Here is a 22,916-nt window from a genome sequence, read left to right as displayed (position 1 = left end):
GTTTATGAGAGAAGATTGTTAGTTATATGCCAGTGTTCCCTTCCCTCAGGAGCCCCTTGATGGGCCTTTGGGACTCAGTCTCCCTAGTGGTGATCAGATAGATACTCTCATGCTATTCTTAGAACAGATGTATTTTGTTGTTTGGACAGGTTACTCTTTTGATGGTGCAGTCACTATAGCAACACCAGCTGACCTGGGACATGAGCTTCTTCTTTATTTTTTTGTTCCTTTACCTTCAATTTTATTCATTTTTTGAGTCTGCGGCAAGTTTTAGATTCTCCTATAGGTCAGTATCAGAGTCATGGCATCAGATTTCTCATGCTCATTCCTGTTGACTTGCTTCATGGGTTGAAAGGGGTTATTCGTTCTTTATACAAACAAGTTTTCTCCCCGGTTCACTCGGTGCTTCTAATATGACACTGATAAGTAAATTCCATTTCACGATGAACAAGTCCAGGAGTAGAGAACATGGTGAATGTGATGGAATGCCACAGTTCATGGCATCAGATTTCTCATGCTCATTCCTGTTGACTTGCTTTATGGGTTGAAAGGGGTTATTCGTTCTTTATACTAACAAGTTTTCTCCCCGGTTCACTCGGTGCTTCTAATATGACACTGATAAGTAAATTCCATTTCACGATGAACAAGTCCAGGAGTAGAGAACATGGTGAATGTGATGGAATGCCACAGTTCTAGAAGACATGACCCCATGTAGGCCTTTAGGTTATTTCAGACTGTTTTAGCAAATGACCCCAAAGATTGGTATGATTGTTGAAATTTTCTTTCTTCTTTCTCGCGAGTTATTGCTGAAAGAGAGTACTCAAACTTTCGGACCCTTTCATTTTTATTCCTTTTATGTCGATGTGTGCATGTGTACATGGGTATGAGTGTGCTTAGATGAGATATTTGATAATGTTTTTCTTCTGTTATTGGTTTGGAGCCATCTCTAACGAGACTGCACTCTTGTTAATAATTTATTATTGGCTACACAGCATCCATGAGCAAAAAGTTTCATTAGGGCTTATGACTTGAAGTTTGCTCACTTTCCCAGCATCATTTCTGTAAGGTGGAGATGTGTTTTTGTCTTTTACATGATAACAGCACTTTTTGAGTCATGAAAATTGATATCCTAGTCGGCATAACAGCCAGTTTTTTGAGTGATTTATTCATTGAAATCCTTTGATGTTTGAATGCACAACGAATTTTCTTGACACTAAGGTCTGCCAAAATTATAATTTGGGAGCAAGAATTTATTCTACTTTCATTGGGTGGATGTTGCCACCCAGGTAGTTGAAGTGAAATGTTAAACTGTAGAATTCAACTGGAGGGAGTTGAGGGGCACTTTTGATCTTTTAAACAAAATAGATCTAAAAATATACAGAGAGACAAACACATGCATACTATATATATTCCCATACATAGTAAAATTCCCCCTTCTGATAAGAAAAGATATTTGTGAAATATTTCCTTATTTTATTTTATTTTCCAGTTTTATTGAGACATAATTAACTTATAACATTATATAAATTTAAGTTGTAAAACACAATGATTTGATATATGTATATATGGCAAAATGATTACTACTAAATTTAATTTATAGCCATGACCACACATAGTTACAAAATTTTCTTTTTCTTGTGTTGGAAACTTTTAAGATCTACTTTCTTAGCAACTTTTGAATATGCAATTATAATATATGGCTAAGTATAGTCACCATACTGTATTTTAGATCCCTAGAACTTCTTTATCTTATAACTTGGAAGTTTGCATATTTTGACCACCTTCACCCATTTTCTCCACTCTTTATCTCTGATAACCACCAATCTGTTTTGTGTTTTTATGGGTTGGGGTTTTTTGGATTCTACATGTGAGAACATACAATTTTTGTTGTTCTCTGTCTGACTTATTTCACTCAGCATAATGCCTTCAACATTCAAGGATGTCACAAATTTCCTTTACAGTATTTCCTTCTTTTTTATGGCTGAATAATATTCTATCATAGTATACATAAAACATGTAGAGTAGAATATATAACATGTATTTTAAATATATTTAAATATATATAATATTACTGTATAATATATATTTTATATATTCTATTACTGTGTAACATAAATCCTACATTACCTATTATATATTAGAAGTGTGTATATATATGTGTGTGTGTATGTGTATATATATATATATTTCATATACATATATTGATTTGTATGTTGAATCTTCCCAGCATCCTGGGGAAAAGTCCCTTGATCATGGTGTATGATTCTTTTAATGTGCTGTTGAATTACATCTGTTAGTATTTTGTTGAGAAAATTTGCTTTTATAGTCATCAAAGATATTGGCCTATAGTTTCACAGCAGTTTAAATAGTATTTATCTGGGTTCACATGTATGGGTATTTATTATGCATTTTATTCCTTGAGATTCTTGGATCTGTCATTTGGTGGCTGCTCCAAACGTTCAAAAATTTTTGAAATATTTTGAAAAGTCTTCAAATATTTCTTCTTCCTTGAGCAAACAGAATGAGATGTCATACATGGAATGATAACAGAATCAGCAGAAATAAATGGTTGGATGGGTGGTAGTGTTCTAGTTCATATTTCTTTTCAGGTTTGAATAGTGACTGTTGCACTTTCCTGTCTGGAACAGGGAGAAGAAAAAAATAATTTTGAGTCTAAGTCTACTCTTACTATCTTCTGTATCATATTATTGTAAAAAATAATGTTCACCCACACAGGGAGAGGAGAGTGGCAGCGCGCCCTGCAATGTGAAGATGCAGGGCAGCTCACTCTGTCATTGCTAGCTCAAAAAGCAATTATAAGCAGAATGTGAATTCTCTTTTTTTTTTTCCTTCTTGGGGAATCATTTTGTAGTTGAGAAGGAGACAGCTCTAGGGTAGTTGTTCCTCCCATTTGGCACCTGCCTCTTCAGGGGACTCGGTCTTAAGAATGATTATTGTGAACGGTCCCTTAGAAGTCTGTAATTTTGAATAAATTTCCTTTGATCTCAGTTTCTTCATCTTTAAAGTGGTAATAGTATTTACTTAATATGGTCGAGATGAAGATTAAATGAGTTTATTTGTAAAGCAGATATATTTATATATAAAGCCTGACACATTTTTAATACAAAGTAAGAATTTCCTATTATTACTGCAAAAGAGAAAAATATAGTGCAGAGAACCAGTGCCTGAGTTCTATACTGTAGTGTTCCCCACTAAGCCTAAGTATCTGCATAAAGTATCAGATAAGGTTACTCAGTGACTATGGTGGATTAAGACAAATCAACATCATTTTGTAATCAGATGTGAAAAGAGAGAAAGACAAGGACCCTCTAAAAACCACAAAAATAACTGAACATCACCTTCTCCCCACTTGTGTGAGTGACTCCTGCTTCTTTACTGTTGACAACTCCAGTCTTGCTTAATTCCTCCCACCTTCTAGGTAAAAATACCTAAGATGCCAATCACTAAATTGCTCATTTTCTGACAGCAGCTTATCTAAAACAGATTCCCATTTTGGTGAACTTTCCCTCAAATCACATAAAGCTCGAATCTTATAAAACCTCTCCAAGTTCTTACTGAGATGTCCTGCAGTTCATTTGGGATATTCTCCCTTGCTGCAGCAAACTATAAAAAGGATTACTACTGCTATCATTATTGTCAGTAATATCTTCTTAAGATACACTCATCATCTTTACTGTAGCTTACAAGATCTACACATTCCAGGCTCTGGCTACCTTAATGATCTTATTCTCATTCACTCCAAGCCAGTCGCACAGGAAATGTACCTTGAACATGCTAATTTTGCTCCACCTTGAGGGTCTATGTGCTGGATATCTTTTTCTGCCTGGAATATTCTTCTTCCAGGTATTCACATATCTTGGTTCCTTGCTTCATTCACTTCTAATCTCCGTCTCTTTCAAAACACTTTATTGACCACCTTGTTTGAAATACACATCAACTGCTTCCCTACCCTTATTCTATTTTGTTTGTATCACTTAACAGTAAACGGAATTCTGTACCTCTTTATTGTCATTCTCTTGTCCTTTCCAGAGCATAAGCTCTATGAGAACAAAGTTTTTGTCTTGTGCCTTTATTCACTTCTCTATTGCCAACACCTAGAATAATTCCTGGCAAAAAGGAAGAATGTAATAAAAAATTGTTGAAATGGTGAAAGAATTCATTCTTCATGTCTTAGGAGGCAAGAATAAAAATAAAGCATAGAATCTGTTCTCAGCAACAACATGATGTAAACTGTAGGTGAGATTGGTGTAGGGTGACAGCAAAATTAAAGGTATCACCCAAATTAAAGGGATCAAGAGAATGGGTATCTACATAATTCTCTGGTCACTCTTCCTTAGTTGACACTCTGTTCTCTTATATTGTAGGACTCCAAGTGTTTTAAGTTTGCTTTCTGCCTATATTACTATGGGACGGATTCTATTTTTTTATGTCTTCCTTTGAGTTGTTTTCCTAGAATATATGTGCACGTATCTTCTACTTTTTTTTCAATATCTAACTCAAATGCCATGACCTTTGTATTACATTTTATATTCACCCTTACGAGCAGAATTGGCTATGGCTTTGCTTCTATGATATTATTCAAATAGTTTCACTACTTAACATTCAAGTCATTATATAACTCATACTATTGTATTGTAAGAGGTTAGAAATTTAGAAAAGGGACTTCCAGAATGGAAGAGTAAGGGCCTTCAAAAACCCACTCCTTCAAAAAAGCATCAAGCAAGAATTATCAAAACAAGTTTTGTCATAACTCTGGAAAGAAACTAAAGGCTTGCAACAATTCAAGAATATTTTTTTTCAATAAAACAGCTGAATTTTGGTAAGAAGAGTTAAATTTGTGGCATTTTAACTGGCGTTATCCTCACTCTCCCTGCTTTCCCAACAGCCTTAAAAACCAGTAGCCTTAAACCATGGAATCTGTGAAAACCAATAGACTAGCAGCCACTAGAGAGGGAAGACTAGGTTTGGAACTCCTCAAAAAGCCCCATCACCAAAGAACTCTCACTATTTGGCCCATCTTACAGCTCCCTGGAAAAACCCCTTGTGCAGTAGTTGTTATTTGGCTTGAAGCAGAGTTTGATCAGTGGGAAAAACCCTATCCCAGGATATTTTTGAATATAGTGAAGGTAGTTGTTCAACATTACAGCTGTTTTGAGCAGTGCTATTAGCTGGGACAAATGGGAAGCTGGAAAGGAAAAAAAAAACTTATAAAGTAGGTCTAGGGACTGAGATGTCTATAGCGATCTTTGAAATATCTCAGTGTATCCCTGGGGATCTAGAAGGTCACACATATGTGAAGGGCTATGCACTTTTCCAAAGAAGACTTGAGAAGGCCACAATGTTTTATTTGAGGCTGCATATGAGGCCCCACACAAATAGGAAATGAGAGTTAGAGTTATAAACTCATGGAACACTGAAGTTTTGTCCTAACACAGAGTCCCTCTGCAAAGACAGGATAACCTCTTGGTTAAAGGCATTAAGGGAAATCTCTGTGCAATTATGATTTGACCACTAAGCTAACCAAACAGAGACTTCAGGAGCTACATATAACAGGTGATATAAACTTTATAGAATTATCAAAAAAAAAGTCATTGAAGAAACAAACAACATCATCAGCTGCAAGAACAACCACATGAAACAAGAGCAACACCTGGAAGAGTGGGGGAAATTTGATTTTCAGAGTTGCCACATTATGTAATTTAAAATATCCAGTTTTAGATGAAAAAAAAAAAGACATGCAAAGAAACAGAAAGGAATGGCCCATAGATGTGATGAGCACTGGATGTTATGTGCAACTAATGAATCATTGAACATTATACCAAAAACTAATGATGTACTATATGTTCAATAATTGAATTTAAACAATAATAATAATAAGAGCAGTCAATAGAAACTATCCCACATGTGGGGCTTACTAGGCAAAGAGTTTAAATAAGCTTTTATAAACAACTTCAAAGATGTGAAGAAAATTATATCTAAAGAATTAAAGGGGAGGCACCTGGGTGGCTCAGTCATTAAGCGTCTGACTTTGGCTCAGGTCATGATCCTAAGGTCCTGGGATCGAGCCCCGCACTGGGCTCCCTGCTCGGCAGGAGGCCTGCTTCTCCCTCTCCTGCTCCCCCTGCTTGTGTTCCCTCTCTCGCTGTGTCTCTGTCAAATAAAGAAAATCTTTAAAAAAATAAAAAAAGAATTAAAGGAAATAATGAGAATGATATCTCACCAAGTAGAGAATATTAAAAAAGAGATGCAAATTATCAAAAAGAACCAGATGGAAACTCTGTTGAAAAGTACAGTGACAAAAAATATTTAATAGAGGGGTTCAATAGAATATTTGAATATGCAGAAGAAGGAATCAGCAAATTTGAAAATAGATTGAGATTATCCAAACTAGGAATTAAAAGGAAGACAAATGAAGAAAAATGAACAGTTTGAGAGAACTATAGGGTACTATAGGGCATACCAACGTCTAATGGGAGTCCAAGAACAAGAAAAGAGATAAAAAGGGGGAGGAAAATACTTGAAGAAATAATATACCCCAAATTTGATGAAAAATATGAATTAACACATAGTAGAAGCTTAATAAATTTCAGCTGGATAAATTCAAAGAGATCCATGTCTAAACACATCAGGGTCAAAATCTTGAAAGAAGACAGAGAAATTTTTGAAAACAGCAAAAGAAAAACAACTCATCACATAGAAGTGATCCTAAATAAGATTAACAGCTGACCTCTCATTCAAAACCATGGAAAACAAAATGGAGTGAATTGAGATTTCCAAATAGACTGAAAGAGAAAGATTGTCAACCAGTAACCTTATATCTAGTAAACCTATCTTTTACAGAAGAAGGAAAAAATGAAGACCTCCTCAAACAAAAATGGAGATAATTTGTTGCTAGCAAACTTGCATTACAAGCAATATTAAAAGAAGTCCTTTAGGTAGACAAGAAAGGACTAGACTTGAATCTGTGTTAAAAAGTAAAGATAAAGAAGATGTGGCCCATATAAACAGTGGAATATTACTCAGTCATCAGAAAAGATGAATACCCACCATTTGCATCGACATGGATGGAACTGGAGGGGATTATGCTAAGTAAAATAAGTCAAGCAGAGAGACAATTATCATATGGTTTCACTCCTATGTGGAACATAAGGAAAGATGAGGAGGACCTCAGGGGAAAGGAGGGAAAACTGAAGAGGAAGAAATCAGAGAGGGAGACAAACCATGAGAGACTCTGGACTCCGGGAATCAAACTGAGGGTTACAGAAGGGAGAGGGGTGGGAGGTGGGGGTTACAGTGATGGGTATTAAGGAGGACATATGTTGGGATGAGTGCTGGATATTATACACAACTAATGAATTGGTGAACACTACAAGAAGAACTTATGATGTACTACATACTGGTTAACTGAACATAATAAAAAGTAAAGAACACCGATAAAGATAACAATGAAGGTAAATATAAAATACAGTATAAATGTATTTTTACCTGTAACTCTTGTCCTCTTCTGATTCAAAAAACAACTGCATAAGGCAATAATTATAAAACTGTGTCAGTGGGTTTATAATGTATAAAGATGTCATTTGTATGACAACAAAAGCAGAAAGGAGGGAAAAGAGGTAAGCTGAAGCCAAGTTTTTTTATCCTATTGAAATTAAGTTGAAACTAATCCACATAGATTGTTTTAAGATGGAACCACTGAGAAAATATCTCTAAAAATACACCAAAAAGAAAAAAAATGAAAGGGGAATTAAAGTGGTATACTAAGAAATATATATTTAACACAAAAGGAGGTAATAATGGAGGAAGAGAATTTCAAAAATAAAGGAGAGGAAGTCATCTTTCTCACTCATTTTATGCGGCCAGTATTACTCTGAGACCCAAACCGGACAAAGTTGTCACAAGTAAATAGAACTACAGACCAATATCCCTTATGAGGTAGACAAAAAATGTCTCAAAAAAAAAAAAAACTAGCAAAACAAATCCAGTAATATATAAGAAGGTTAATACATCATGACCATGTGGAATCTATCACAGGAATGCAAAGCTGTTTCACTTTGAAAATCATTTAGTGTTATTTACCATATGAATAGAATAAGGACAAAAATATATGATCATTTCAATAGATACCAAAAAAGCATTTCACAAATTCCAACATTCTTTCATTATAAAAATCCTAAATAAATAAATAAATAAATAAAGGAAAGAAAGAAAGACTGACCGACCAACCAACCTAGAATAGGAGGGAACTTCCTGAACCTGGTAAAGGGCATCTATAAAATACCCATGACTATCCTTACATTTAATGGTGAAATACTCAAGGCTTACCCACTATCATGAGGAACAAGAAAGGATAAATGTTCTTGCAGCTTATATTTAACATTGTACTGGAATTCTAAGCCTCAGCAAGAAAAAGAAATATAAGGCATCCTGATTCTATTTACAATAACATTAAAAAGAATAAAAATCTGACAGATTAATTTAGCAAAAAAAAAAGAGCAAGACTTGAATACTGACTAGAACTACAAAGCTTTGTTGCAAGAAGTTACTATAAATCTAAATAAATAAAGATCCCACAATTGGATTGGAAGATTTAATACTATTAAGTGGCAATACTACCTGAGTTATCTTCAACAGAAATTAAAGACTTGACCTCCATCTTTTATCATGTTCTGATGGCTCATTTCTTTTTGTTACTGAAAAATATTCCAGTGTATAGGTGTATCAGAGTTTGTTGTCCATGTCCCTACCGAAGGCCTTCTTTGTTGCTTCCAGATTTTGGTAATTACGAATAAAGCTACTCTAGGTATTTGTGTGCCGGTCTTTGTGGGCATATGTTTTTGAATCAGCTTGTGGTGAATGGCTGGAAGTGCAATTGCTGGATAGTATGGTATAATTAAGTTTAGTTTGGATGAGACTGCCAGATTTTTCTTCCAGGGTGGCTGTATCATTTTGCATTCCCAGCGAAAGGCCAGTGAATGGCAGTTTTTGTTGCTCGGCATCTTTGTCAGCAGTTGTTATCCTCAGTTTTTGGCTTTTGGCCATTCTTGTTAATGGCTTGTAATGGTATCTCATTATGTTGATTTATAATTCCTTAATGATGGGTGATGTGGAGAATCTTTCCATGTGCTTATTTTCCACCTGTACCTCTCCCTTTGTTGTAATACCTTTATCTGGATTTGGGAATAGGATGATGGTATAATGGTGAGCCCATAGAATGAATTAGGAAATGTTCCCTCTGTTTGTATTTTCTGAAATACATTGAGGAAAGTTGGTATCATTTATTTGTTAATTCACGAGTAAAATCATCTGACCTTGTTGATAATGTTTTTAAAAGTTTATTATTGTGTTTTTTAAATAGATATATAGTAATAGATACTAGATTTATACATATAGACATATTCAGATTATTTCTCCTTGTGTGAATTATAGTTTGTGTCTTTTGAGGAATTTGTTCATTTCATCTAAATTATTAAATTTGCAGACATAAACATAGTTTATTTACTATTCTTTTAATGTCCATCTATGTCTTCTTGCTCCGTTTTTTGTTTTGTTTTATTTTGTTTTTTAACTTGCTTAGCCTGGCTAGAGGTTTACTAATTTTTAATAATATTTTCAAAGAATTAGTTTTTGTTTCATTGATTTTATCTTTTTTGTTTCTAATTCAATTGATTTCTGCTTTGAATTTTATTAATTTTTTCTGCTTGCCTCAGGCTTAAATTGTTCTTTCTCTAGATTTCCTAATGTAGAATATTATGTAATTAATTTTATATATTTGTTCTTTTCTAATAGATGCAATAAAGGCTATAAACCTCCCTCTAAATACTGATTTTGCTGCATCTCTCAAGTTTTGATGGGATATGTTTTCATTTTCAGTCAGTTTAAAATGGTTTCAAATCTCTTGAGACGGCTTTGTTGCCACATGTGTAGAAGAGAAGTATGTTAAGTTCCAAATATTTGGGAATTTTCCAGTTATCTTTCTGTTATTGATTTCTACTTGAATTTCAATGTGGTCTGATAACATACTTTGTATTATTTCTATTCTTTTAAATCTTGTTAAAGTGTGTTTTATGGCCCTGAATATGGTCTATCTTGGCAAATAATGTTCTATGCACGTTCGGGAAGAATGTGTATTCTGTTGGATGGAATATTTTATAAATGTCAAATAGATTTTGTTTATTAATAGTGCTATTCAGGTAAATGGTGTCTTTACCGATTTTCTGCCTGCCTAATCTATCAGTTACTTAAAAAGAGATGTTTAACTTAACTATAATAGTGGATTTCTTTCTTTCTCCCTCCTTGCAATTCTCTAAGTTTTTATTTCATGTGTTCTTAGGCTCAAGAACATTAATATTGCTATTTTTAAGTTTGGGAAGCATAACTTTAGAAAATTATATAAAGTTATAAAATATTATAAGTGTGAAAAAATTAATGGAAATACATAAAGTGCATCATTTGTTTTACCTAAAAAAAAGAAATTAATGACTTGACTTTAAAATTCATATGGAAATGCGAAGTTGGAGGACTCTTACTTCCTGATTTCAAAGCTTACTACAAAGATACAATAATCCTGCACTAGCTTGTGGTACTAGCATGATAATAGACATATATATTTAGAATTGAGCATCTAGAAATAAATCCTTATATTTATTGTTTATTATTCCACAAGAGTGCTGAGATAAGTCCCTAGGTTGGTGGGGGGGGGTAGTCTAAACAATGGTGCTGGGACAACTGGGTATCCATATGCAAAAGAATGAAGTTGGACCCCTATTTCTCACCATATACAAAAAATATTTCAAGATGGTCCATAGGCTTAAATGTAAGAGATAAAGCTGTAAAACTTTCTGAGAAAAAAGGCATAAATACTTGTGATGTTGGGTTAGGCAGTGGCTTCTTAGATATGACACCAAAAGAACAAGAGACAGACACAAATGAATTGGACTTCATCAAAATAAAAAACTTCTGGGGTGCCTGGGTGGCACAGCGGTTAAGCGTCTGCCTTTGGCTCAGGGCGTGATCCCGGTGTTATGGGATCGAGCCCCACGTCACTCCTCCGCTAGGAGCCTGCTTCTTCCTCTCCCGCTCCCCCTGCTTGTGTTCCCGCTCTCACTGGCTGTCTCTATCTCTGTCAAATAAATAAGTAAAATCTTTAAAAAAAAAAAACTTCTATGCTGCAAATAACGCTGTCAAGAAAAGTGAAAAGCAATCAACAGAATGGGAAAGAATTTTTGCAAATCTTTTATCTGATAAGACACTTGTAATGAGAGTATTTAAAAAACTCTTAATACTCAACAGCAGTAAAAATTAAGAACTAAGCCAATTAAAAATGGGGCAAAGGATTTGAATTGACATTTCTTCAAAGAAGATTCATGAATGGTCAATAGTTACATGAAAAGAGGTTTAATATAAGTGATTAGGAAAATGCAAATCAAAAGCATAGTGAGATACTACTTCATAATGTCTAGGTCAGAAAAAAAAAAGAAAAGAAAAGAAAAAAGAGGACATGAGGAAGGGAGGGAATAACAAGTGTGTCTGAGATGTGGAGAATTTGAGACTCTTAATAATTGCTGGTGGCATTATAAAATAGTACAGCAATTTTGGAGTCCAGAAATTCTTCAAAAGAGTCATCACATGATATAATAGTTTTACTTAGGTATCATTATGGACTGAATTGTGTCCATCCAAAATTCATATTTGAAGCCCTGATCTCCAATGCAACTGTATGTGTATATAGGGCCTTTAAGGAGGTAAAGTTAAATGACGTCCAAAGGGTAGAACCTTAATCCAATAAGACTGCAGTACTTACAAGAAAAGGAAGAGACACAGCAGTGCCGCTCCTATCTCCATGCATGTACAAAGGAAAAGCCTTTCGAAGATACAGTGAGAAGGTGGTTGTCTGCGAGCCGAGGAAAGAGGCCTTACCAAATACCAACTCTGCTAGCACCTTGATCTTAGACTTCCAGTCTCTGGAACCATGATAAAATAAATTTCCATTGTTTAAGCCACCCAGCCTGTGGTATTTTGTCATGGCAGCCTACATGGACTAGTATATATCCAGGAGAAATGAATACATATGTTCACATAAAAATGTGTACATGGATATTCCTAACATCATTATTCTTATTAACAAAAAAGTAGGAACAGCTTAAATGTCCATCGGTTGATGAATGTGTAAACAAAATGTGGTGTATCCATACAGTAGGATATTGTTTTACAGTAAAAAGTACTAAAGTACTCACACATGCTATAACATGGATGAGTTGTTTGTGGATACACATTATGCTAAGGGAAAGAAGCCAGCCACAAAAGGCCACACAGTACATGATCCCACTTTTCTGAAATGCCCAGAATAGGCAAAATCCATAGGGACAGAAAGTAGATTAACGGTTTCCAGGGGCTGAAGGAAAAGGGGAGTAGGGAATGCCTCTTAATGGGTATGGGGTTTCTTTTTGAGGGTATGAAAATATTGTAAAATTTGTTAGTGGTGATAGTTTCACAATTATGTGAATAAACTAAAAACACTGAATTGTCCACTTTTAAAAAGGTGAATTTTATGGTATGTAAACTGTTTTTCAATCAAGCTATTATAAAATAAGAAGGTTAGAAAAACTTTATTTCCATCACTGGGGTGTGGTCTCTCAGAGGACAGGAAAGAAATATTGCTAATCTGGGTTATTCCAAAGGCTAGTACAGTGCCAGGACAGTATTTCATATTCTCTATTCTTTTAATATACATATCTCCCAAATGTAAATGTGTAGAAGTATTCAAAAGAGACTTATCTATCTGGAATATGAATTTTTTTAGCGAAGTGATTATTTTACTTGTGTTATGACATGTCTTATTGTTATCTAATATTCAATTTGGTTGATTTGTGCTAAGGGGGCTTTGAAAAGAAAAGGAATATGGATGGATATGGTCTCTTTTGGTGTTATTGTGGAGTTTAGAAGTCCTTAATTTTTTTTTTTAAGAGGGAAGTGAGGGAGGTGCAGAGGGAGACAGAGAATCTTTAAGCAGGCTCCATGCCCAGTGTGGAGCCTGACACAGGGCTTGATCTCACAACACTGAGATCATGACCTGAGCTGAAATCAAGAGCGGATGCTTAACTGACTGAGCCATCCAGGTGCCCCACAGAAGTCCCTAAATTTGAATGCATGGATTCCCAACCCTCTCTCTGTATTACAATTTCTTAGGGATATTTTCAGAATACTGTGCCTACACCGCACCCCCAAATCTGAGTAAATTAGTTGAGAACCACTGCTTGAGTGGAGGTAGCTGTCTTTAGAACTATATGTGGTTGTGATTACCGTGAGCCAACAGAAAATCTGTAAATCAGAGATTTTCCAAATGTAGTGTATATTATAACTCATGAGAATAAATGCAGAGCCTACTTCAATAGGCCTGAGGTGGGCCCTGAGATCCTTCTACCTTCTAAGAAGATCCCCAGTGATGCCCAGCAAATGATCCCAAACCACATTTTCAGTGGTAAGAGTTATATATTTTCAAATGTGCAGGAGTGAAAGCATGGTTAGTAAGAAGAAAATGAAATAAAGCAGTTGTATTATTAGACAAAGGGATTGATGAAGAGAAGGAAGCAGGTAATTTCTTAAGACAGTAACTTTCATCTTTGTGAGGCTCCTCCACTGATTTTATTATCATTTAATCATTGGTCCAACCACTTCAGGTTGACCTCACATTTTTCTAGAAGTTCATTCATTTCATTCATAGGATATATAAAATATAGATTGTTATGGAGTTCTCATAATTTCTTTAGATATGGTCCTGACTTTGGAAAGGATGACAAGGATGATAGACTCTAGTGAGGAAATAAGAACAAATTTATTTTCTTTATTTAAATTGACATTATTGACATTTTTGTCCTAGGTGTGACATTGGGTTCTGGAGTTACAGAAATTAATAAAACATAGGCCCTGCTCTTAAAAAATTGAGAGTCTGGAGAGTCTGTTAAGGATGGGGAGACATGTAGGACTGATTTATGCACAGCTAACTAAAACACAAGAAGAAAATGAATGACATGTTCAATAGAAGTCCACACAATATGCTATGGAAGAGGCAGTTAATTTCACCTGGGGAAAGGCTTCATTGATAACCCGGTATTTAGAATTTTGAAATGCCTCTTTCAAAATATTCACATCTATTTGCCAGTTTCTTAACTGTTCACTGACAGGAAGCGCACAGTCTGAACTCATCTGGGAATAAGACACTAACATCACAGACCAGTTTTAGGAACCTCCTAGAACTTTCTTCAAGGCATCCTTCATTTCTTTATTCCGGAGGCTGTAGATCATGGGGTTGAAAAAGGGGGTCAAAACTGAGTAGAAAGAGTTGTGAACTTCTGCATTCCCTCTGCTTGTCCTGAACCTGGGCTCATATACATTATCATGACAGAAACGTAGAAGAGAAACACAACAGCCAGATGTGAGGAGCAGGTAGAAAAGGCATTCTTCCGGCCAGCTTGTGAGGGCACCTGCACTACAGCCCTCAGCAACAGGGTATAGGAACCCATAATGTAGAAGAAGGTGGCGAAGATGAGGAGAGAACTCATGGTGCCACATATGAGAACTGTCCCTGGGATTGAGACACAGGCTGAAGCCAAGGCCAGGAGAGGACCCAGGTCACACAGAAAGTCATCAATTACATTCGGGCCACAAAACGGTAGCTGGGTAATGAGTATCACTGGGAACAGAAACCAGAGGAAATCGTAGACGCAGCAAAAGATAACCAGGCTGCCACAGAACCGAATAGTCATGACCATGGGATAGTGCAGGGGGTGGCAGATTGCCAGGAACCATCATAGGCCATGATGGACAGAAATAAACATTCAGTTGTGCCCAGTGAGAAGAGGAAGTACAACTGGAGGAGGCACCGAGCGAAGGAGATGGTTTTGGTCTGGGAGAGGAAGTTGGCCAGCATGTTGGGCACATCAGAGTTGACATAGCAGATTTCCAGAAAGGAGAAGTTGGCCAGCAGAATGTACATTGGGGTGTGGAGTCGGCGGTCCCAGCGCACTGCACACACAATGGCCATGTTTCCAAGGAGCGTCAGGATATAAGTCACAAAGAATACATAAAAGAGGAGGAACTGTATTTCCCAGTGGCAAGAGAAGCCCAAGAGGATGAATTCACTCACCGTGTGAGAAATATTTCTGGCCTCTGAAGTCTTTTCCTTCTATCCTGTGAGGATTATAGCAGAGGTTACATGTACAAAGGGAATTATGCCCCCTGACTCCTCCCCAGGAGACGGCACATTCTCCAGATTATAGGGGAGGGGGCCTGGACTAAGGGTTCCTATTTTTGAGGGGGTGCTCCTACAATACAGTTGTTGAGTATACTCTTCTATAAATGACTCTTTACTTTATGCAGACCGCTGTCAATCAATATACTAAATGTGGGTGAATATTTTGAAAAAAAGTTTTCAAGTTAAAATTGAAATTCAGGTATTTCCTGTCTGCATCTCCCATTGGGTTGCCAGGTGTCCCCAAGTTTGGAGAACATTCTCTGTTGTCTAGACAGTGCAAATAGGCAGCTGACTGAGGCTAAATTGAGATATAAACATTGACATTGGGAATTCAACTACAAAAAAAAAATTAGAATTGTTAGCTTTACTGGACAAAACAATACTATCAGGTATGTGACATAAAGGAGAGAACATGAGGCTTTGAAGCCAGCTATGAAAATAACCACAGAGTGACTTTAAGCAAGTTCTAATTTAGCTACATTAAGTGACAATTATAGGCCATTAGTATCTATCCTCTATCTGTAGGATGCTGTGTTACATGGGCTCCAGGCTTTGATATTATTAGAATCATATGAGGGAGCCTTTGAAAGGTGTAGATTCCTGGGCCCCACTGGGTTTGGCATCCACTGGTGTGGCAGAGCACGAGCTTTGGAGACATTACAGTTCTTGGCTTTGCCACTGCCTGAGGAGTATTTTCTCAGGAAATAACTTAAGCTCTGATACTATGTTTCTTTCTCCGTAAAATATGAATAATGAGACCTCCACAGCAAGGATGACATGAAAATTGCATAAAATACTGTACGCAAAAGCAGTTTAAAAATTGTAAAATGCTATAGAAATAGAAACTTCTAAACTGTTCAGGGCTCGTCAGGCTAGATGTTACACTCCTTTGTTAATCTTGTAAATTAAGCTGATTTTAAAGTGCAGAAGAATGTTTTTCCTCGTGGAATTTTAGCCATGTGACAGGCTAAGTACTTGTCGTATGTGTGTTGTGCTCATGCACGAGTACATGTGTATGTGTGTGAATAGGGGACCGTTCTCAGTCCTCTCAGACCACACCGAATGCAACTCCCTCAGAAGCTTCTTTTGAAGACCATTTGTTGCCCATCGGACACACGAGACTGTCCTCCTTGGCAGGTACCATTGCAGTCTTAAATGATAGGATCATTTTCCTGATGGCTACACCTTAGTGTGTATTGAGGCCACCTACTGTTGAGCCTACAGAACTTCCTGGGTGACCCTTCCCCCACTGCCCTCACCCATGCCTGGCCCTTCTGTGGGATTTCCTGGGAAATGAGGGTCAGACCGTATGCAAATGAGCATAACAGAGGAGAGCCAACAAATACTATTTCAGAAGAGGCAGATTTATGGGAATCGGGGTCATTTCCTCCTCTGGTATTCCTGGATTTTGTGGTTTATTCAGCTGTGGAAAAAGCCTGGCTCTTCTTTTGGATACAGGGGAATAGAGAGAAGCTTATCTAAATTTTAGGCATTGACCTAGGCCAAGTTAAACCCCAAAATTTGGTATATGGTGTGTCATCGGTTTCACTTTTTTCCTCCTTTCCCATTTTAGAAGCTCAGAAGTCAAATGCTCCATTCACCTTTTCTTAACAATACCAGTTCTCTGGGTGGGGGGAGGGGAATCCAGTAAGCTCATGCATAAGCTGAACCCCCAGCTTCTGTGAAGACTTTAGCAGTTTTCATTTTCCATGTAATGTACAGGAGGGCACCTGACCGGGTGGCACACACACCAGATGCAATGGAGCAGCATTTACTGGGGGAAACTTGTAGCCCCAGGATCAGTCACAGGCATGCAGGCCCCTTTTATTTTGCTCATTATAACCACAGTGGCATACCAAAATCTAGGGATTACATTCTTTTTTTTTTTTTTTTAAAGATTTTATTTATTTATTCGACAGAGACAGAGACAGCCAGCGAGAGAGGGAACACAAGCAGGGGGAGTGGGAGAGGAAGAAGCAGGCTCACAGCGGAGGAGCCTGATGTGGGGCTCGATCCCATAACGCCGGGATCACGCCCTGAGCCGAAGGCAGGCGCTTAACCGCTGTGCCACCCAGGCGCCCCTAGGGATTACATTCTAAGAACGCACCTCAACCCTTAAGCTGTGAGGTTTTGTTGTTGTTGTTGTTGTTCTTTTTTTGTTTTGTTTTTAGCAATAGGATTAGGGAGGTACTAACTCCTTCACCAATGTGATTAGGGCCAGGATGTAATATCAACATGAGGAACTAAACTTGGTTTAGTCTTGTTTCTAGACTCAGAGTTTGGGGCTGGGTGACAGGGACGCCAGCGTTTCTCCTAGTGCGCTGGGGTTTGCAGTTCAAGCTTTGTAGTTGCAGCTTTAGAATATGACAGGCTAACAGCAGGACTCCTCCCCTCAGCCACGTGAAGGAAGAAGTCCTTAAGCACCAGGCAGTAGATGCTTCATTTCCGTGGAACTTCGTAGGACGCAACTTGCTCTTTGGGAGGGTGGCTTGAAAGCGATTCTTTTGAACAAGTTAACCCTTATGTCTAGCATGTATCTTTTCTTCAGTGGGGTCTTCTTAATTACTCTATAGGAAGCCACAGCAAGGATTATTGCCTCCATGTCATATATGAGGAGATAAAGACTCAAAGAGATTAAATGCCTGAGATCCCAAAACAGTAAGTGACGGTCAGGACAGGAGTCCATGCTTTCTGGCTCCTATTTTACTGTCGTTCTTTTAACGGAACTTCAGGGTGGATGTGTCCAGAATGTCTTGCATTCCAGGGGAAAAGTGCATCAAATTAATAAAACGAATAACTGTTGGTGCTGTAGACATCACCACATCATCTGAGGGGAGGGAGGTGGTGTCTCCCGAACTTCCTTCAAATTATACCGCTTTGGTGGAATTGTGTTTTTTTCCTTTAATTTTCATTTTACATAGCTATCTCTCTCTCTTTTTTTTAATTTTTATATTTTTATGTTAGTCACCATACAGTACATCCTTAGTTTTTGATGTAATGTTCCATGATTCATTGTTTGCGTAAAACACGCAGTGCTCCATGCAACACTTGCCCTTGATACTCATCACCGGTCTAACCCATCCCCCCATCCCCAATCCCTCTGAAACCCTGTTTGTTCCCCGGAATCTATAGTCTCTCATGGGTTTTTGGGTGTTTTTTTTTTTTTGTAATAAGAAGTTAAAAGGCACAGAAATACTATCCTGAGTATGGTAGTTATTTTACTCTTACCTGACTTTTCTGCTGTGCAATGTTAGCTGCTCTGTTGTGAGGAGGCAGGTCACCTCTTACCCATTTCTGCAAAATTAAGATAAATAATTAAAGAAGTAATGAAAATATTTTTTTTTCTTTTTTAAAGAGAGGGTATTAAGAAGGTATGATAGACAGTGAGGACATGTAAGGGGGCTACATGCACACTTCTTTGCGGTTTGGGGTGTTATAGTTCTATTTGTTGCAGCCTTTGATTTATAAAAGGCCTTTTATTATTTACACTTTCTTTGCCACTTAGATAATGTTATTGCATTTCTACACTGCTTGCCTGAGTCTCTGTTTTCCAGTTGTTCTTGTAGCATGAAGGACAACTGGTTCAATGTGCTGTGTCCTAGGGATTCACTCTGGAGGAGATAAGCTGTCAAGTCGGACCTTCTATTTCTTGGAAAAATGTATTGCTCATAGTCACTGGCCTCAGAGATATCCTGGGTTAGGATGGGATCTACAAAGTCACATTTTCCTATTGATCCGACCTTACTGAATCTTGGAGCCGGAAAAGACTTTGGGATTCTGTAGTCTCTCTTCCTGCCATCAGTAAGAGCCCCTCTCTTCTGCTTTCCTGCTGATTGGTCATCTAGCTTCTGCTGGAATAATCCATGACAAAGATTGCAATGAATGGCAGAACAGCTTTCATTTTTTGAAGTTGTAATGAACTTCCTCGTTCTCTCTCACATTCTTGAGTCACACTGCCATCTGGATGTGTCCTCTTGGTCTTGCTTACTTCTGCCTCAGGGAAGGAAGGTTAACACTTATTATGTGCCTACCATATGCACACAGTCTGTCAGGATTTTGACTGTGCATTATCCTTCTTGACCTTCCAACAACTACAGAAGTAATAATTGAGTCACAAGACGGCAGTCAGTGCCGGTCCTGAGCAGATTTGTAGTCTTTCATTACATTATACTGATGCTCAGAATAGGTCTACCCAGCAGCACTTAACAATATTTGAGGAAGGGACTCATGTCCTCTTTGAATCTTCTCAGTTTATACTAAGCACTCTTGGTTTCTTTAACTGAATTTGACATAATTTCCAGGGTGCCTTCTTTTGGTTGTTCACACCTTTCAGAAGATGCAATCTTTCTAAAACTGAGCACAGGACCCCTCATACTGTGTGACTGACACAGAGCACACTGTGCCGTAATCTCTTTTGCTCTAGAAACCCAGGCAGACCTGAGTTGACATTAGATTTTTTAGACAGTAACTTTGTGCTTTTGCCTTTTATTGAATTTTTATTTTGCCAAAGTCTTTAGAGTTTGTTCACAAGAACTTCTTTAAAACAAGATTGGTCTTCTTTGGTGCTTGTGTCATTGAGTTTTCAAAGTGAGGGAGGTTAATTACTGAATTTCCCCATGTTTCAATCAATTAAGATCTTAAGACTATCAAAGACTCACTTTCTTTTCTATTTTTATTGCCTATAAATTTGATAAAATTTCTCATGTGTCACCTATGCCTGATTAAAATATTATGTAGATCATGAGAAAGTGCTTTTTCATGTCACTTAAAACTTTTGCTAGGTTAGCATTTATTATTACCAACAATTGTTGATAGATGGCTAAGCTCAAAATATGTAAGTAGTATAAAGGTGGTGAAAATGACATAATCCTGGAATACATTCTGGCATATATTATTAAATGGATGGTTTATGAAAAAAATTTAGAAGCAAATTGTGGGCTTTAAACTGGTACCCTTACTCATTTTCAGTGTTTTAAAATTTTTCTTTCATTCTCCAGAATCCTGGAGAGACACCAGTCGTGGTTTTGAAATCACATCTGTAAATTCTCTCAGCATCTGGGGATATAATTTATCTCGGTTTGAGAACTTAAGCTTATTTATAATTACTGAGTGTTTTTTACTTAATTTTCCTATCAGTTCTCTCTTACACATGTGTTCTCCATGCTTTGCAAAGATCATTTTTTGGAGCTGTCCATATTTTAATTTGGATTGATGGGTGCCATGCCTTTCCAGAAAGCAGGAGATGGCCCAGTCTTTTTTGTTGTTGTTGTTTTTTTTTAATCTCATAAACCTTGCAAGCAAAGAGAGCCTCTCATTCGATGCTATCAGCTAGCATTAGAAAGACCATCTCATTTAGGTCTTTGTCCAGTGAAATCTCACTAAATTCCTTAGAGAGACTCATGCTTTCTTTATAATCACTTTATTTTACTGGTCTCTCTGTATTTGTTTCTGTCCCTTTCTTTCTCTCTCTCCATTTATTACTTTTTTCCCATTGAGTTACTTCTAGGATGACAATATGATTTAGGATTTCTGACCCTGGAAAATTTAAGAACTGGCTGTAATACTACCCATCTTCTAGAGTTTCAGTACTTGTATAATTAAAGAACAATATTTCATACCATTTTCAGTAAAATATTTTTTAAATAGCAGCATTAACTTCTTGACTGCTGTCTATCATGCACTTTAGTTCATTTTCTATTAACCATCATTTTGCCACCATTTATTGAACAGTTATGCGCTGATACAATCCTTTCAGGCTTATTTTCTAAACTTCATTTGGTTTTATAGCTAATCACTGACCTAAACGATTTCAAAAATACCACACAATTTTACTAAATGCTGACTGAATTCTTGTATAATTTTCAATGCAAAGAATGTTTTGGGACATGTATTTATATTCTGGAGTGGTTAAATGTCTTAAAAATCGGAAATATTCTTTTCAATAAAATTAAGGGGCATTTAAAGAAGTGACTATGAAATGTCAGTGTAAAAGTTGTAGAAGTTAACGTCCCACATTTCTAAATAAAGTTTGGTAACTTAAAGTTGAAAAAGATAATTTTTCTTTTGCTTTTCAAATTAGGATAGGTAATCATTATACCGGTGTTGGTGAAGGTGTGATGAAATGACACTCAGAAGAACTGTTGGAGGGAATATAAACTTGTAAGTTTTTTTTTTCCTGGCAGGCAATCTGGAAATACCCAGAGATTTTAAAGTCTCTATACTCATTAAATAAAAATCAGAGATGTAGAAAAAAATCAATGATAAGCAAGTTCATCATAACAGTACAGAAGAATTTCTGGGGATCATGTTAAAATACAGATTCTGACTCAAAAGGAATGGATGGGGCTTGGGATTCTAAATTTTTAATAACATATAGAGAATTTGAATCACTGTTTTGTATAACTGACACTAATATAATGTTGTATAACTAATGTAACATAAGGTAATAGTGTTGACTATACAGAAATGAAAAAAAAATTTTTTAAAAGGCAATAAGGTAATCCTGATCCTTTGAGCAGTAAAGGTTTACAAAGTTCTTTATAGAACTCTTTGTGTAGCAAGGGTTTATGTAGTTCTTTGTATACATTTCTGTAAAGAAAGTAAATAATACAAAGGAATAGAAAAGTTCCTGTAAAGAAATAAAAATAGTGGCAACTTTTTCAAGGTCAAATGATAGGTTATGTAATTTTTTTCTTTATACATGTCTATATTTCTTAAAATTTCTATGAATATCGTATATCACTTATAATCACAAAAATAATTATAAGATATTGCTTTTGACGGTATTTACCCTTCTGGATCTTCTACCATCTTTGAGCACTTTTTATGAACTTTACTCCTGGGACATTCCAAGATTCTAGGAAGCCCATGATCTGTATCATGTTTGACTTGCTGTGTAGGGTCTCATCCCCCTTCACTTGCCACTTGGATTTAAACCCAGTGAAGTCAGCCTCTGTGCCAGGGTTGAGGAGAAAGTGTTGATTTCCAGCAGGCCATCCCGAGGCTGCATTTTACTTTTGGGTGACCAATACCATTTCATAAACCTAGAGCAGAGATTAGAAGTTAAGATAAAAAACATCAAGTGAAACACGAGAAATAATAACCATCAAATTTTGGAGAGGATTTGTGTTGTTACTCCTCTCTCATTAGAAAGAGTCGTAGCTTATCCTCAGTCTGCTTTTCTTCTGTAAAAGAAATAAAAAGGAAATTGAAATGAGTTTCCATTTTGGGTTTTCCTTTTCTTCAGTAAATTTTATGGAGAATGCTGTAGTTTAGATAAAGGGCACAGAAACCGTGACAATAGTAGAACAGAGTAAATGAAGGCAATAAAATTACCTTTATTATTTTGACTTTCCAGTTGACAACCCTTGAAAGTAATGGATTCTTCTTCAACTAGAAAGGTACTTTCTCAGACTCAGATTTTCACACTCAAAATATATTTTTCTGTCCCACATTCATGTAATATGGGCACCTGCCCTTTGTTGAAAGAGCTGATTAAAGAATGATGGAGAGGGGCGCCTGGGTGGCACAGCAGTTAAGCGTCTGCCTTCGGCTCAGGGCGTGATCCCGGCGTTATGGGATCGAGCCCCACATCAGGCTCTTCTGTTTGAGCCTGCTTCATCCTCTCCCACTCCCCCTGCTT

General features: G+C 36.8%; 1 protein-coding gene across 1 annotated transcript; it reads right to left on the bottom strand.

Moving 5' to 3' along the window:
• Window positions 1–14,259: 14,259 nt before the first annotated feature.
• LOC100476439 (olfactory receptor 11H6-like) lies at window positions 14,260–16,418 on the bottom strand. Its single transcript, XM_011218158.2, is given in 4 exon segments — window positions 14,260–14,360; window positions 14,363–14,827; window positions 14,830–15,205; window positions 16,329–16,418. Coding segments are annotated over 4 exon segments (1,032 nt in total).
• Between the last annotated feature and the right edge of the window lie 6,498 nt (window positions 16,419–22,916).

Source organism: Ailuropoda melanoleuca, unplaced genomic scaffold (assembly GCF_002007445.2).
Source record: "Ailuropoda melanoleuca isolate Jingjing unplaced genomic scaffold, ASM200744v2 unplaced-scaffold6751, whole genome shotgun sequence".
NCBI classification, from domain to species: domain Eukaryota; kingdom Metazoa; phylum Chordata; class Mammalia; order Carnivora; family Ursidae; genus Ailuropoda; species Ailuropoda melanoleuca.
Note: the sequence above shows the minus strand (reverse complement) of the source record. Positions and strands in the feature narration are given on the sequence as shown.